This window comes from Balaenoptera physalus (assembly GCF_965194825.1).
Source record: "Balaenoptera physalus genome assembly, chromosome: 12".
NCBI classification, from domain to species: domain Eukaryota; kingdom Metazoa; phylum Chordata; class Mammalia; order Artiodactyla; family Balaenopteridae; genus Balaenoptera; species Balaenoptera physalus.
Window position 1 is genome coordinate 25,512,088 of NC_138897.1, and position 16,499 is coordinate 25,528,586.

General features: G+C 52.4%; 1 protein-coding gene across 2 annotated transcripts in view; it reads left to right on the forward strand.

Annotated features, from left to right (window-relative positions):
- The window catches only part of SMAD7 (SMAD family member 7), a 29,714-nt gene extending 13,525 nt beyond the window's left edge, over positions 1-16,189 (forward strand). For both annotated transcript variants that reach the window (XM_082416623.1, XM_082416624.1), the window contains exon 4: positions 14,178-16,189. In XM_082416623.1, coding sequence (XP_082272749.1) covers positions 14,178-14,716 — 539 coding nt within the window. In that variant the 3' untranslated portion in view covers positions 14,717-16,189. The remainder of the gene's footprint in view (positions 1-14,177) is intronic.
- The last annotated feature ends 310 nt before the right edge of the window (positions 16,190-16,499 follow it).

The following is a 16,499-nucleotide window of genomic DNA, read 5'->3' on the forward strand; positions in this document are numbered from 1 at the left end:
GTGGGGAGTATCTTTGGTGGCTTCTCTTGGTGGCTTTGCAGGTTTTCTGTGATTTTGCCTGTGCTCCTATAGGGAAAAATTCGAGTACCTTGCTTGTTGAGCCTCTTCTCAACTAAGACTTTCACTGGATTGTAGAAACTTGACAAGGTGTGTTAACTCTGCCCCTTCCTCCCATTGGCTTTGTTGTAGTGGATGACATGGTAAAAGTGACCCATGGGACAGGGTCTCCTTTCAGGGTGATGAAGATGTTCTGGAACTAGGTAGTGGTGATGGTTGCTCATCTGCGAATGCTCTCAATGTCACTAATGGTAAATGTTGTGTTATGCATATATTGCCACGCTTTTAAAAAGTAGTGACCTGTGGTAGCTTTTAAATGCATGCAGGTATTTAGATATTCAGTAAAAAACACTGACTCTGGAGAATGAATATGGAGACTTCAGTTAGGTGCCTGAGATCTGTAGAGAGACGCTTGTTTCCAGAGCACCTCTGAGGTCTCCAGGGGTGGACCCACAGTCACGGGCCTGTCTCCGTGATTTTTCAACCTTTCCTTTTCCATCCTGGTTGCAGAAAGGAGAGACAGGAAAGTTCCCTGTGGCTCATTTTCCAAGGCTGACCTTTCTGCAGGGGAAGTGAGCGCCCTTGCTCCTTCTCTGCCCCAGATGCTATTTTCCTCTGGGCAGCCCGGGGACTGGTAACCAGCCATGTAGGGGCGGTCTCCCAAAGCCTGGGGTCCTCCTGATCCCCTGCTGAGTGATCGACCCCCTCTTCTGGGCCTGCTGCCCAAGACCCTGGTTCATGTGACAGCTTCACCGAGGTTATAGGGCTGCAGAGCAGAGGAGGCTGGTGACTCGCCCGGGAGCCCTCCCTTTGCAGGAGCCTTGTGAAAGGATACTGTACAGCGTGGCCACTGGGAGGTCACCACTGGCCCTACCATCTCTCTCGCTCAGTACTGAATGGCTAGCCCAGTCTGGCTGTGTGCCTACTGTCACAGACAGGCTTCCTCTCCGGGCTATTTTCAGCGGGAAGATATTATTAACTGCTGAGGCACAGTTCTCAATTTAGTGGCTAACACACCAAGAAAGGAACATTCCCTTGGTGGCGGCAACTCTACCTAAACGCGGTGGCTCATTGGGGATGATGCCCGCAGCCCCCTTCGCTTCCCCCCATGGGGGTCTGTGCCCCTAGCCCACTTTTCTGGGGCAGCTGTGACTGAAGATTCAGTATCTACCATAGAGAGAACGTGGCTTTTTTCTTAAAGCCAACTCGTTAAAGGTGTAGACGATGATAGTGTTTATATTCTAAAATGGGGAGATTTTGTGACAGGGATGGGGTACTGGATGGAAAAAGGAACTTTCTGTGGAATTTAGGACAGCTGTTTAAAACAGGGTGATAACTTTCACCTTGTAAGTGAACAGGAAGTATTGGGACAAGACAGGAAATTGCATCATTCCTTTTATGAGAAGAACTCCGAAAAAAAGTTGTTCGTGAAAGGTAGTGGCTGAGAGGAGGCCGGCCCGTTTTTGTTTTGTTTTTTTCCCCCCTTCTTTCCTTCCACTCCCATGAGAACTTTTGGGCCATTTTCTTTAAGAAAGAGGCTGTTTGAGAACTTTATGTTATTTTTATTATTTAAAAAAATATTTTACCAGAAGGGTCACATTCAGTTGAAATGTTAACTGCAGCCTTATTTCCCAGTATACTAAAGAATCTTTCATGAGTGTTTCAGCTTCCTTCCCCAAATGGTGAGGCCAAGCAGCTCTTGGCTGGAAGTGAATTTTGGTTTGGCTGCACAGTCTTCGACACTGAGCCCCACCCAGTGTCATTAGCTCAGTTTTAACTTGCAAAAAAAAAACCATATTTTTTGGGGGAGGGGGTGGGTAGGAATTTACTGATACCCTTAGCCTGTTCACCCCCGCATGACCTTCCCCTAACCAAGGTGCCTGGCATTTGGCAGGCTGGGGCTGCCTTTATGTACGGGCACTGGGCCTCGTTTTGCCCAAGGAGTCCCTCCTTTAGCTTCCTGACTGCTGCCTATCGCTAGGACTCTGGTGAGCAGTAAAGAGGTGACAGAAGACAGCTCCCCTGGTACAGCTGTGCTTTGCCCCGGGGGATGGGGGTAACTCAGCCCTCAGTCACCCAGAAGCTTCCCCCTTTAGCAAGAGGGCTTGTGCAGCCCCACAGTGATGTGCAGAAGGTGGTATTGTGCTGGGTGTGAAAACAGTTTTCATTTATTCATCTCTGGGTTTCTAAGTCCCCTCTTGGATGATGTCATTGATCTCATAACATGGGACAATGCCCCGACCCGGGCTGCCAATGAGCCATCTTTAGGATGGAGACCAGAAAGAAAGAGATCTGTGTGTGTCTGGCTTGCTCCCCATTTCCCCCCAACCCCCAGCTTTTTTCTTTAGTGGGCTTTGTTTTGTTTTCATAACACAATAAGAGCCCTGGGGTGTGTAAAAGCATTGTTGAACATTCGGTGAGGGTAACTTGTCCAAACAGAGCAGGACGCCAAGGCAGAATGCTGTGGGCAGGTGGTGAGCCCACAGAGGTTGCCTGGCCGGCGCCTGGCTTGGAAACACCTCCCGGGATCAGCCGCAGCTGGCTGGGAAGTAGCTGAGGACAGGGGCTCTTTTCCCGCCTCCACGGGGAGCCTGGGGCCAGGCCTAGGCCTTTCTGGCTGACCCCGGCCTGGAAGGCACGCTCCGCTCCTAGGTGGGTTCACACGGGCCTCGCTCTGCCAGGTGTAAAGCTGGGGGCCGGGGGGGCGGTGGTGGTGCAGCTGCTTTGGGAGAAGCCAGCATGTCCCTGTGGTCCAATCATTTAGCGATTATTTATCGAGCACCTACTATGTGCCACGCTTTGCCAGGCACGGAGGATGTAGTTCTTGGACTCTGTGCAGATGTAATGGTCTGTCTGAAGGTGCTATGGGGTTAGTGAGATGGAGGGTCCTTGAACAGGATTTGGCTCTGTCTGGAGTCAGGCAGGGGGCAGCTTCTCAGCCATGGGGTGAGGTGTTGTAAGACACGGTGGAGGTGCAGGGATGGGCCCCTGGGGAGATTGTTTGAGCACGCAGGGCGGGCACAGCTTCAGGGTGGGCACAGCTTCTCTGCTTTGGTTGTGTGGTCTGTTGAGAGTTGAGATGAAGCAAAGCTTGTGGATAAACAGAGGTCTGCCTCCTCCGGTTCTGTTTCTATTCCCGCCCCCCCCACCCCCGGCCCCGGCACCCCCACTTGTTGATTGTGAGATAAGAGCTGCAACAGCAGGAGGTAGGGTTATAATCCAGACCCTGGTGGTACCTGGGAGCCCAGTGGAGCGGAGGTGACCAACCAGGGGCAGGGCGGGGGTGGGGTGGGCATCTGGAATGTTAGCGTTTATGTCTTTACAGCCACAGGGGAGGTGGGACATTTTTCGAAGCCCAGGACTTGGACTTTTCTTTTATAATTCTGGTGGGCTTGATTCCCATGAGGACCATCTGGGGATGCAACACTTGCTTTTTAATTTAAAATCTGATGGTCAAGTTCATTTCTGAGGTCCCAGCCAGTGTGTGAAGCTCTGGCCTGCCTGTGGGTAGGTTTACGTGAGGTAATCTAATGCCCAGTTACCAAGGGGTTTCATTTTCACTGCGCATCCTGCCCCTGGCTGTTCCCCCAAGGCCTACTGGTGGCTCTGTTCATTCGGAGCTCACTAATTTAATTAATCGTCCTTGCTCCTCTGTGGAGTCGGGAGAGCTCTTTTGGCCTTTGGTTTGATCCAGGGCAGTAAGGGAAGAACTGAGTTCAACTCCAGTTTTCCTCTTGCAAAATGGGGAGTTTCTGTCATTCAGATGCAAGCACTCAGATCACCAGGCCAGGGACTGTTGGTGTCTCTCGTGTTTGCTCATTTCTGTGTTGCCTTTTTACTTTTTAACTTGGGGTGGACGTTCAACAGGAACAAAAAAAGACAACGCCAAGAAAAGACTGTACTGTCAGTAAACTCACCTTTCTGCATTTGCCACCTGGAGGGTTAAATTACCATCTCCAGTCACCCTTTCCCACCTTGCGGTCACCTGCTGAAGTTGGCAGGTCTCCTTCCCCAGTGAGCTTCTGAGGCTAGAGAGGGTCAGGAAGAGCCGCTGCGCCCAGAAAGCGCCTGGGGACCTTGCCAGCCCCAGGGCAGCCTCGTAGCCAGCGCAGCCCCTCCCCCTCATTAATCAGTAACCAAGGGGAGAAGCAGGAGTTGAGTCCTTCCTGTGGTCTGGGTGCACAGTATACAGTTCTTAAAAACAGATGGGCCTCATCTCCAGCTCAGTGGGATCACAGTTAAAGGCCCACTATGGATGGGGGGGCGGTGTTTCCTGGGAAAAGGCCTGGATTTGGGGCGCTTGCAAAGATTCAGAAGCCGACCCCCATTTCAAGTGTATGTCGGATGCCCCAGGGTGGGGCTTGGAGAGAATTACAGTGGGAGGGAAAGCGCCCACCCTCCAAGTTTCAGTCCCCTGGGGCTGGCCTGATTTCCTGGGCTGAGGATGGGGGCACAGTCATCAGCTGGCTGCATGGCCTTCACTGAGCCATTTTTGTGTCCTGGACCTCAGTTTTTTCATCTACAAAATAAGCAGTTGGACCTGGTCTCCAAGTCCCTTGCAGTACTGAATGAAATCCTGTGATCTGTGATCTTCGGCTCTTGGATTTGAAGGTGTGTGAGAATAAGATCCCTTTTGCGGAGGTGGTGGGTAGCTAATGGCCTCTTCCACTGGCGAAGAAAAAGACTGTAGTTCTTCAAGTTTTTGGGTTTGCAGACTCTTCCAAGAATGAGTGAAAGCTGAAAGATCTTTCCCCCCAAAAAATGCATGTGCATACCAATATTTGCATACATTTCCAGGGGTCCTTTAGCCCCATCCCATGGAATCCCTTGTACTCAAGAAGGCAGGGTGTACACGAGAGCATTAGGAGAGGCAGAGCCTTTTTCTTTTTGTGGTAAAATACCCATACCATTTACCATTCTAGCCCTTCTTAAGTGTACGGTTCAACGGCATTAAGTCCATCCCGTGGTTGTGCAAACATCTCCAGTATCCACCCCCACAACTTTTTCACCTTTCGAAACTGAAACTCTGTGCCCATTAGACACTAATTTCGCAGTCCCCCCTCCTCCCAGCTCCTGGCATGAATTTGACCGTTCCAGGTACCTCACATGAGTGGATTCGTACAGCATTTGTCTTTTTGTATTTGGTTTATTTCACTCAGTGTAAGGACTTCAAGATTCACCCATGTTGTAGTAGGTGTCAGGCTTGCCTTTCTTTTTAAATGTGTATAGATATCCGTTCATCCTTCAGTGGACACTTGGGTTGCTTCCACCTTTTGGCGATCGTGAATAATGCTGCTATGAACATGGGTGAACAGGTATCTCTTCAAGACCCTGCTTCAGTTCTCCTGGGTATATACCGAGAAGTGGAATTGCTGGGTCATGTGGTAATTCTGTGTTGAGTTTTTTGAGGCAGGGCCATCCTGACTTGAGTGTCTGCGTAGACGGATCTGCATGGGGCAACTGGGTGGACTTGAGGGTGAGCCCTGGGGCAGGGGGAGTGAGAGGAGAGTGGCATGGGGTGGGGGGGGGGAGGAGGACAGCGGAGGAGGGGTGGCCTGGCTCTCTGCAGGAATACAGGCCAGATGGGAGCCCGCATTTATGTGAGGCCCAGAGTCCTCTGAAATGTGGAGCCCACAGCACTGAGCAGCGGTGGCCTTGTGACCGTGGTCCAGGGTAGGGGGACTTTCATTCCCCTGGCCTCCTCACTGGGGGCTTAGGGGTGGGAGGGTCCGTGAGAGGGGGGGGGCCTCACGCCTAGGAGGTCCTGGGTGCTTTGGGGGTGAAAGGGCTGGGATGGCTGAGCAGTGAGTGTGTCAAAGCCAGGGAGATTAGATTACGGAGGCAGACAGAAGTAATGATTAACTTTTCCAGTCTGCACACTGTCTCCACTCTGTCGTACTGTTGTTTTTCCCTGTAAGTACAGTGCGGCCCTGGCCAGGCCCTGGTGTTGGGTTGTAAAGAAAGAAGGAATGAGGGCTGGGAGTGAGCAGGGGGCGGGGAACCAGGGAGCTGGCCGGAGAGGGAAGGCTTTTCCATCAGATCCAGCTTTGGAATTTATTGGCCGGAATGCAGTAAATGTTCAAAATGCCATCCCATCCAACAGTTTTCATAATTGTTATGGAACAAGGGGAGCTGGGGGAGGGGAGGGATGAAAAGGACTTTTGTTTCTCACTGGATTTTTCCTCTTCTTCGGACGGTTTCTCTACCCTCCAGAAAAACGAGAGTTGAGCTGGAGCTGTGTGAAGGACGGGGTGGGGCAGGGCCCGCGTCTGGGGCTGGAATACCTTGCAGGGAGCTTGGGGGGTCCGCGCAGCTCGGGGGCTTTATTAAATTGAGACCCACAGCAAAAGCTGCTCCCGCAGAGCCCCCAGACCTGCAGAACCAGGTAAAACCCGTCCTGCACCTCTGGGGGTTGTGTCCTTTCGGGAAACTGGCTTATTGTGCATCTGTGTTTATTAAGATTCTTTAACGCGTAGCCAGCGTACTTACAAGTGGTCAGGAAAAAGAAGAAAATCCTGGTGGTTTAAGAGTAGGTTCCTGTGTTGGATTTGTGTTTGCGAGTGGACGCGCACCACCAGTTGGGAATCCACGCGTGGAATTTGGGGGGATTTCTGGACTCTCTCCGGGTTGGGGGTGGGTGGGTTAGAGATGTGACTCTCACGCCCTTCTGTTGTGGGATGTTCCCCTCCTTGCTATGTCTTCCCGGGAGTGGCCAGGATCCTACCCAGGGGGCAGGCAGGTGAGCAGATAATGCCCGCGCAGGCAGGTCTGGGGGGCTCTGTGTGCAAGTGTGTGACCCCTCTTTCTGAAGGCAGCTGCTGAGTTAAGTTGCGGGGGGGAACACGACGGTGGGAACTTGGTGATGCACCCTGGGGTGGAAGAGACTTGAAATTCAGACTTGAAAAGGATGAGGCTGGATGCACACTAACCAACAGCCAGGGAGGCCCATTTACTGTAAATATTATGAATGGAGTTGGCCGGGCTGGGAGTCCCCACCCTTCCTCTGAGGCCTCTCGGAGCTGGGCAGAGCTGGCCTCCTCAGAAGGCAGGCAGCCGGGTACACGCTATAATTTGCATGGCTGAAGGCTGGGGCACAGGAAGCCGCGTCAGCCCGGCTGGCGAGACAGATGGGAGCTTTTGATTTGTGTGGCTTCCCCCCCCTTCCCCGGCGCTACCCTCAATTATATTCTCTGATGGCAAAACACTGCTCTTAGGAGGGACCGCTGGGCTGGGGGCCTCCGACTTGGGCCATTTGAGGGGCTTTAGGAGGTGGGGCTGGGGCCCGTTGGGGGAGTAGGGAAGTACATTTTAGCTCTAGTAACTGATTACTCATCACAGTTTGTAAGGCACAGTCACGAATCAGTCTTCTAGACTAGCAGGACCTGCCAAATATGTCAGCCCGGGGGAGTTTGCAAGAGGAAGGAGGGTGATGATGGGTGAGAAGCTTCAGGGTGCCGAGCGTGGGTGGGCATTGGAAATAAGATGGTGATACAGGAGACCCTTCCCTGGGGACTCACCTTTTCCTGGGGGCCATGAATGACAACACAGAAAGAACATGAGTTTGTAACTCTTTGCAATGAAAAAAAAAAGTTGGTTTAGAGATGGACACGGCCAAATCTGACTCAAATCTCCTTTCCCTTTTGATTTGGTTTTGTTTTATTGTTGCGAATGAAATGCAAAAGTGGGCCCTGCTCCCCAAAGTGATTTTCTTACTCTCCAGAAGGTAGTAAAAATAAATGGAACCTGTGTTGTTGAATACTGAAACCCAGAGTGTAGCCAGAGACCATCAGAGCCAGAAGGGGGCCCATGGGGCTGTTTTGCCCCAGCCGCCTTTGCCCCAGTTGTGGGCTGGTCAGACTGAGACTCTGAGGGGGCAAAGCCGCTTGGCCAAGGTCACGGAGCAGCAGCTTGCTGGCAAAGAAGCCGTTTCACTCCTGGCTTGCTTGGTGCGAGGGAGCTGGACCCCGTACTCGGGGGCCACGGTGGGCATAGCATTTCCACAGTGGGCTGTGAAGGACACTTGTTTTTGCTAGTGTTTGGAGAGGACTGGTGGCTTCCGAGGCCTGAGGTAGCTGCCCACACACAGCTCACACCAGCCAGTATTCTGGCCTTGAACCCAGCTCTGCTTTCCAGCAGGTGATGTGTGTCTCATTGCCCCTCCTTCAACATACGGATGGTAATACTGTGCAGCCTCACAGGGTCCCCTTTCTGTGAGCCCCTTTCAATAGAACTATACATAGTAAATGCTCGTTAGGTGAAGGTGTCAGCCCAGAACTGTTCTCCCACCTGGGGGGTGGGGAGGGGGGGACGAAGAGTTGTCAGCATTTTCCGAGCATTTGGAGAACCTAAGAGATAATATGCCCCTAAGAGCTGAGACCCTCCGCTGTGGCTGCTGGCCAGGCCCTGACCTCTGGCTGCTTTTTATCAAATTGTCACAATGCCAATGTGGCCAGTACTGGGAGCTCCATTTTAGAGATGAGCTCAAGTCACCACCAAGGTGACATGGGAGGCAGATTGAAGGGGGAGTGTCTGATTCCATAGCTGGTCAGCTCGTGGCGGGTAGAACTCGCTGAGGAGTGAGGTTGGGCCCAGGGACCTGAAGAAGCACCCTGGCCTTTGAAGGAGAGCTTGGGGCACCCCCTGTCCACCCCCCAGTCCAGCCGCCTCAGTGGAGAACCTCGTTGCAGAGCTCTGAAAAAAAAAATCCAACTTTTCCGTCCTGCCTTCTACCAGCCAGAGTTCAGTCTCTGATCCATTTGGTACAGGAGCTTGGGGGTAGTGGTGATGGGTTGGGTCTGAGCATTTTCTGGGTAACTGAGAGTTAACCTGAAGCGTTTTGAGTTAGTTTCAGCCCCCGTGGTAGCTTGCTCTAAACCCCAGAGATGTCTTTGCTGCCCCAAGAATCCGAGGGAGCAGCTCTGACGTCATCTTTTGTGTCCCGGGTGAGGTTGTAAGCGTGGATGATTCGAGCTGACCCCAGAACCCAGATTGAGCCCAGACACCGCAGCAAGTTTTTATGTGTTTGCTTCCTGAAAACTAGAGACCAGCGAGAGACTTGGTTAATTGTGCTTGGGATGAGAGTGGATGCGATGGGTTGGCACCAAGTCGCCTTTTATCTCATCCCTTGTCCCTGAAATGGGCTGGTTGCTCTCTGAACAGTTTCCTGACCAGGGTGGGGAGCCGGGCCGATGAAGCTGTTAACCTTTGGGATGACTGATGTAGGGGGAAGGACAGGATGAGGCAACCCTTGGTGGCGCCGGAGTCCCGAGGAGGGAGGACCCTGGACCTGAGAGGGCGAGGCGTGGCCATGTTTGCGTTCCAGGGTTGCCAGGTTTACTTCTGGGTCTGCATGTTGTGCCCTTCGTTTGCCCTCGTCAGCCCGGGTGAGGCAGCCATTTCTGCCCAGGTTCCATCCCCAGCTGCGTGCTCTGCTGGACCACTGGGGAGGGGGCTCGCAGACCCATCCCACCGTGGGATAACTAGAATGTTGAATAAGAGAAATAATCCCTTTATAATTCAAGTGCCTCGTGGAGATGAGAGTGGGTTGAGACACCCCCCGCCCCCCGCCCGCCCGCCTTTTATTCCAGCCCACTGGCGCCCTGGCAGTGGGCACATTGGACTCAGCGGGTGCCTGCTTCTGTGGCTTTCTCTGTGTTGCTTCGTTTCCCAAGTATGTCCCTGTCCTGAAAAGTCAGAATCTTGGGGACCCCCACCCCACCCCCACCCCCGTCCCATCAGCACCGCCTCTGTGTGTGGACACAGCTAGGGTGAGATGGCCTCACTTCAAGCGTTCTCAGAATCCCGCTGGGTGTTTTGGAACAGTTCTGCCTCTCTGGCCTCATGGTCAGCTTCCTAAATTGGAGACCGGACATGGTACCGTCGAGGCACTGAACTTGGCCTTTCCTCCCTCCCTCCAGTTTTTTTCTTCTTCATCTCCTCACATCTTCAGATCAAAAATTTTAAAAGGGGGAAGTTCCTCTCTTACCTAGGATGTGGCCTTGAGGGTCTGGTCACCCTGTGCCATTGCGATCCCAGGCATGAGATTCATTCATGAGCCTCTGATCTTCTAGAAGGGTCTGGTCTGTTCATTCATGACCAGGGTAATTAAATAACTCTTTGTACGAGGCAGGGAGCTCCTTGTTAAGTGGTCTTCCCTAATGCAATTGCAAACACGAGGCAGAATCCTTCTCCTTCTCCACACGGCCTCCCGCTTTGCTTTTAAAGGGTAGATTTTATGCTTTAAGGGAAATTGGGAAGGGGAGGGGGAAAAACAACCTTAAAGGAATTTTAGGCCGATTCAGCACTTTTCTGGGGTTGCTCCACAAATTCCCTAAACTGTAATAAGAAGAAAAAATTGTGAGCAGGCATCTGATTAGGTAGTTTTTGACAACACAGCTTTTCTTTTGGATGCTTTAAAATGCACAAATATAGTTTTAAAACAGGCCCCCGTACAATTTTCTTTTTTTTTTCTTTCCCCGTACAATTTTCTGAGGAGGGAGAAGTTGTTGAAAATACCGGAAAAGGTTATAAAAGCTGAGGGAAATTAACAAGGGACGGCGAGTTTTGCCTTCAGAGGTTAAGTATCGGCAACCAGGATACTAAGACCCTTCCTCAGTCCTTGTAACGAGGGGGCCTTTTTTTTTCTGTGCAGGGTCCTCCCAGCTCCTCACTTGGAGGCCTGGGAAGCCCCCAGGAGCTAAGCGTCTGCCCCGACCTTTGTGGGGAGATGCTTGTGGGCTGTGGGCCCAATTCCAGGAACTGTGCTTCTCTGAAGATGATGCTGAGCGCTTCCTAGAAATGAGCCCAGACGGCCGGGTACTTCAGGGCTAAGGAGCGGAGTCTGAACTGGCAATTTGGGGCATTGTACTGGGCCCCCAGAAGCGTTCTGTGTAAAAGGGGCCTTCGCTGTAGTGATGGGTTTGCCTGACAGCCTGTTTCTGTGCTCAGAGCTGTGTAGTTCAGGAGCAGCAAGGAGAAGAGATATCAGGGCACTAGGGGACTGCAGGGTGACATGTGGGGGGGGGCACGTGGGGGTCCTGCTGCCCCAGATTAGGGCACCTAGTGGGCTTTCAGGGACCTTGTTCACATCCAGGGACACCCACACGCTGCTGTTTATCTGGGCCGGGCCATTAACCTCAACAGAAAAAGGCTTTTTCTTTTTCCAGGGGATGTCTGGCAGCAAATTGCTGGGTGCATTGTCAGGCCGCACAGATGAAAGAGAAACCAGCCAGAACGCACCCCCCCACCCCCCATTCCCCCTCCTCTCTACTGGCCAACCTCAGGCCCCAGCCCCCGCCCAGCTTCCTCTGCCCCTTGAAGCCCACCAGGCAGACAAGGCCCCCTACCCCTTGCCGGTGGGCCTGGCACAGGGGCAACTCAATCTTCAGGCTCCCACCCTCCTCCCCCTCCCCCTCTCCCCTCCCCCTCGCCCCTCCCCCTTCCCTCCCCGTCCTCCTTCTCCCCCCACTCCCCCAACCCCCATGCTCTGGCCGGTGCCAGGTTTCAGGGGAGCCGGGCTTCATGAAACAAAGTATTGTGAGGCTCCGCTGAGGGTCTCCTGAACCTCCCTCCCAGCGACTCCTGAGCCTTCCTTTCCAGGCCAGTTTGTTGTCCTGAGTTGGGATAATAAGTGAGAACTTCTTACATTTTGAAACGCTCTCCCCCCTCAAACAAGCAGGCAGGTGGGCGCCCTGTGCCTTCCAGAAGAGGGCTTTCTCCAACCCGGCAAACTTGGACGTCAGAGCATTTTTACTTACGTGGATGTTATGGGTCTTTGGTATAGCCTTCAGAGCTGAGCTCCCTCGGCAAGAGGGTTCAAAAGATCGCCAGCGCTCACGAGTTTATTAGCAGTTGATGGATACTTTGCAGAAACAAGTTAATGCCTCATGACTCACCTTCTACTTGGAGCTCTTGTCCCTCTCTTGTTTTTCCATATGTTCCTGTGTATGTGCACGCAAACACACGTTCACATAACACACACTCGAAGTGTGTTCATATCCATGCACACAGCCTCTTTCACACTTGTGCTTCAGAGATGAATGTCGGGGTCAGGGGTGATGGGCCAGGTTTCTGGTGTTGATTTTCGGTGGGGTGGTGGTGGTTGAGGGGAGGAAGGAGCCCTCAGCTTCCCCGTCTTGTGTAGCTGGCGGGGCAGGCATTTGGGAAGGCCAGGTGGGGCGTCCAGGCGACCGCTGCTCAGGGTGGGTGTTTCTGGCTGCCTCAGTGGCTCACAGCGCCTTTGTACAGACTTATTCACGGGACACCTCCATGTAAAGTTAATGCAGCTGACTGGTTCCCAGGTCCTTACATGCCTGTTAACGTTGGAAGGAGTTGGTGCGCTGCGCTGCACTGGTTACCCAGCCTGCCGGGGCAGCAGGACAGTCGGGACCCGAGCCCTCCTTTACCCCCAGCTGCTGTGCTGTATAACCCATCATCATCCAGGCTCTAAAACCCAGTGGTTCCAAAATCAAAAAGGCCAATCAAACCCAAAGACATCACGCACCACCCCCAACTTCATGCCCCAAGCCCCCCAGCCCAGTAAGTGAGAAGCAGGGACTACGGGGAGGGCAGGAGGCCGCCTCTGCCGCCTGCCAGGCCTTCCCCCGTCTCTCCCCATTTTCGTTAACAAATACAAGACTTCCGGTCTCCGCCCTGCCACCACAAACCACAGTGTTCCTGCAGCCCGGCTGGGCTGGGGAGACTTACGGTTCCCAGTCTGAGTGAGTCCTGCCCCGCCGGCTCCAGCTTAAAGGAGGAGTTGGAGGAGTCGGAATGCCAGCCTCCAGGGCCCCCTTTCCTTTCATACACGCCCCGCTTTTAAAGATCTCTGAGCGCCTGTTCGGGAGTCATCTTACAGAATCACCCCAGTCTCCCCTGCTGCCCGTGGGAAGAAGCATGTCTAGGAAAGCCGGGGTGGGCCCTCCAGGGGAGGAGGGGGCAGGGCAGCGACTTTAGATGCTTCTAAGGAGGGAAGGGGAAGAGGAAGATGCCGCAAGCAGGGGCCCTGCAAGCATGGCGGTACCCACTTTAAACACATCATCTTCTGTCTGGGCTGGAGGAAGTTAAGGTAGTCTGGGCTGACACCAGCTTGCAGGTTGTGATTTGGCATTTTTACCTGAACTCACGTGTACAGAGCTGCCGCTGACAGACACACTGAGAGTTATTTTTCTATTAGGAAGATAGATATTTTTACCCCAAACCACGTCCATTAAAATTTTTCCTGGATATGGGACTTCCCTGGTGGTCCAGTAGCTAAGACTCCACACTCCCAATGCAGGGGGCCAGGGTTCGATTCCTGGTCAGGGAACTAGATCCCACGTGTTACAATTAAGAGTTCACATACGGCAACAAAGATCCTGCACGTGGCAACGAAGATCCCACATGCTGCAACTAAGACCCAGCACAGCCAAATAAATAAATAAGTAAATAAATATTTGTGGCGGGGAATAAGCTCTGCAGTGGCTCCTCTTTTTAAAAAAAAAAAAAAAATTTTTTTTCCCCCCCGGATAGCGCCTCCTTATGACCAAGGCACTGATCTGAGAACTGAGAGACAACAAGCACAAAGACTGTTTAGCAGGTGGTCCTGGGGTCGAGGTCTGGTTCCATCATCCCTGGGGCCTGAGCAACAAGCTTTCTGAGCCCAGGTTTTCTCATGAGGATGACAAGGGGCTGGATCTGCTGGCCTTCAAGGTTCCATCCAGTTTAAAGAACTGTAATTCTAGACCATCCAACTGTAAGGCCTTTTCTAGCCCTAAAACCAGGACCAGCCAAGTTACTAAGTGGTCTTGGCTTCTGAGCTCTGCAGCGATGGTGCTTCCTTTGGCCAGGTGGGCACACGTGCCGGTATCCCGGGTCTCTGACAGGGTGTGGGGAGTGGAGGGAAGAGGCTCCCCAGCAAGCCCCATGCTTAGAGGCAAGGCTCTTCCATCACTGGGTCAAGATTTCCAGGCCCCAGTAGGAGGACTCTTCGGCCTGCAACACATCCAGCACCCCATCCCCTCCTTCTGTCTTGCACTGAGAGACAAGCTGATCATGAGGGTGTGTGTGATCTTGATTTCGGGAGGAAGAGGAAAAGGCCGGTCTCCATCACCACCAACCATGTCCGCCATTTTGTTTTCTAGATTCCCAACTTCTTCTGGAGCCTGGGGATCGGTCACACTGGTGCGTGGTGGCATACTGGGAGGAGAAGACGAGAGTGGGGAGGCTCTACTGTGTCCAGGAGCCCTCCCTGGATATCTTTTATGATCTACCTCAGGGGAATGGCTTTTGCCTCGGACAGCTCAATTCGGACAACAAGAGTCAGCTGGTGCAGAAAGTACGGAGCAAAATCGGCTGTGGCATCCAGCTCACGCGGGAAGTGGATGGCGTGTGGGTGTATAACCGCAGCAGTTACCCCATCTTCATCAAGTCAGCCACACTGGACAACCCGGACTCCAGGACGCTGTTGGTACACAAAGTGTTCCCCGGTTTCTCCATCAAGGCTTTTGACTACGAGAAAGCGTACAGCCTGCAGCGGCCCAACGACCACGAGTTCATGCAGCAGCCGTGGACTGGCTTCACCGTGCAGATCAGCTTCGTGAAGGGCTGGGGCCAGTGCTACACCCGTCAGTTCATCAGCAGCTGCCCGTGCTGGCTGGAGGTCATCTTCAACAGCCGGTAGCCACGTGGGGAGAGGACAGAGCGGGAGCCGAGCGGGCCCAGTCCAAACTACTTTGCTGCTAATATTTTCCTCCTGAGTGCTTGCTTTTCATGCAAACTCTTTGGTCGTTTGTTTTTTGTTTTTTTTTTCTCCCCTCCTTCCCCTCGTTCTTGTTTATGTTCTGTTTTGTTCTTTGAGAAATAGCTTATGAAAAGAATTGTTGGGGTTTTGGTGGGGGTGGGTGGTATGGTTGGCAGAACACCGAGGCATGAAAAGGGGAAGCAAAAATCAGTACCACCGAACACAATGTAAATGGGGAGCAGGCCTCGACTTCGGGGTCCTCGTTGCCCTCGTCAGGGTGTACGAGAGAGAGAGAGAGAGAGAGAGAGAGAGAGAGAGAGAGTGTGTGTGTACGCAGATGGGGGAAGCGGTGTGCTCTGTGCGTTTCCTACGGATGTTGACCGCTGAGAGGTTTGCGCTCCCAAGCTGTGTCCCTCTTGCTCCTTGGACTTGCACAGTGGGGCAGCGGGTGTCCCAGCAGCGGCCAGCAGCAAGGCTCTGTCCCCCAGCCTGGGGAAGCCCCCATCCCGCCTCTCCCCTTCTAGGACATTGGCCTGTCCGCAGGCTTCTTAGAAGCCACCCTGCCAGAGGCTGAACCAGAACCTGTCCTTCCATGCTGTCTCACTCCCCGCCGGCCACCCTGCTGCCGTTGTCGTGTCTTTCTTTTTTGGCCATCTGCTCCTGGATACCTCTGAGATGGGCTTCCCGAGGGCTGCCGGGGCAGCCCCCGTCACAGTATTGCTCACCCAGTGCCCTCTCAGGCCCCTCCGCCTCTCCCCTGCCCTGGTTACATCAGGTTTTTCCTGGACTCAGAAAACCAGCTCAGCACTTTCCTCCCCTCTGCAGCCTGTGTGTTGAGCTCTGCTGTTAGACCAGCGAGGGGAGCCGCCCCCCCTTCCCACCAAGAAGGATTCGGTCCATCTTAACCCAAGGTACCATCCTGAGCTGACACCTAACTCTTCCGTTTCTTCTACAACTCATACACTCGTATGATACGTTGACACTGCTCTTAGCTCAATGAGCATGTTTAGACTTTAACATAAGCTATTTTTCTAACTACAAAGGTTTAAATGAACAAGAGAAGCATTCTCATTGGAAATTTAGCATTGTAGTGCTTTGAGAGAAAAAGGACTCCTGAAAAAAAACCCTGAGATTTATTAAAGAAAAAATGTATTTTATGTTATATATAAATATATTATTACTTGTAAATATAAAGACGTTTTATAAGCATCATTATTTATGTATTGTGCAATGTGTATAAACAAAAATAAAGAAAAGATGCACTTTGCTTTAATATAAATGCAAATAACAAATGCCAAATTAAAAAAGATAAACACAAGATTGGTGTTTTTTTCTATGGGTGTTATCACCTAGCTGAATGTTTTTCTAAAGGAGTTTATGTTCCATTAAACAATTTTTAAAATGTATACTTGATTCCATGTTGTCCTCCAGCTCCTTTTTCTTCTGGTGGGTGGGCAGCGGGATGTAGCCATCAGAATCCGGGACAGTTGGGGTCTCCCAGAGCTTGGTTGGGGAGGAAGCTTGCTTGGTTGGTGGGACCACATCCAGAACAGCTTGCTCTTCCTTGCATCCTAGAAAGACCCGTACCTACACGGATACCACCTTTCTTGTTAGGCAGGAACCCTAGGGTGCAGCTGGTGGGTGTCCTGAATTTGTAATGGGTCAACCTCGGGGAGCCCTGAGTTACAAAGGCAGCTGATTTTTCAAAGCCTGAAAAGTTGAA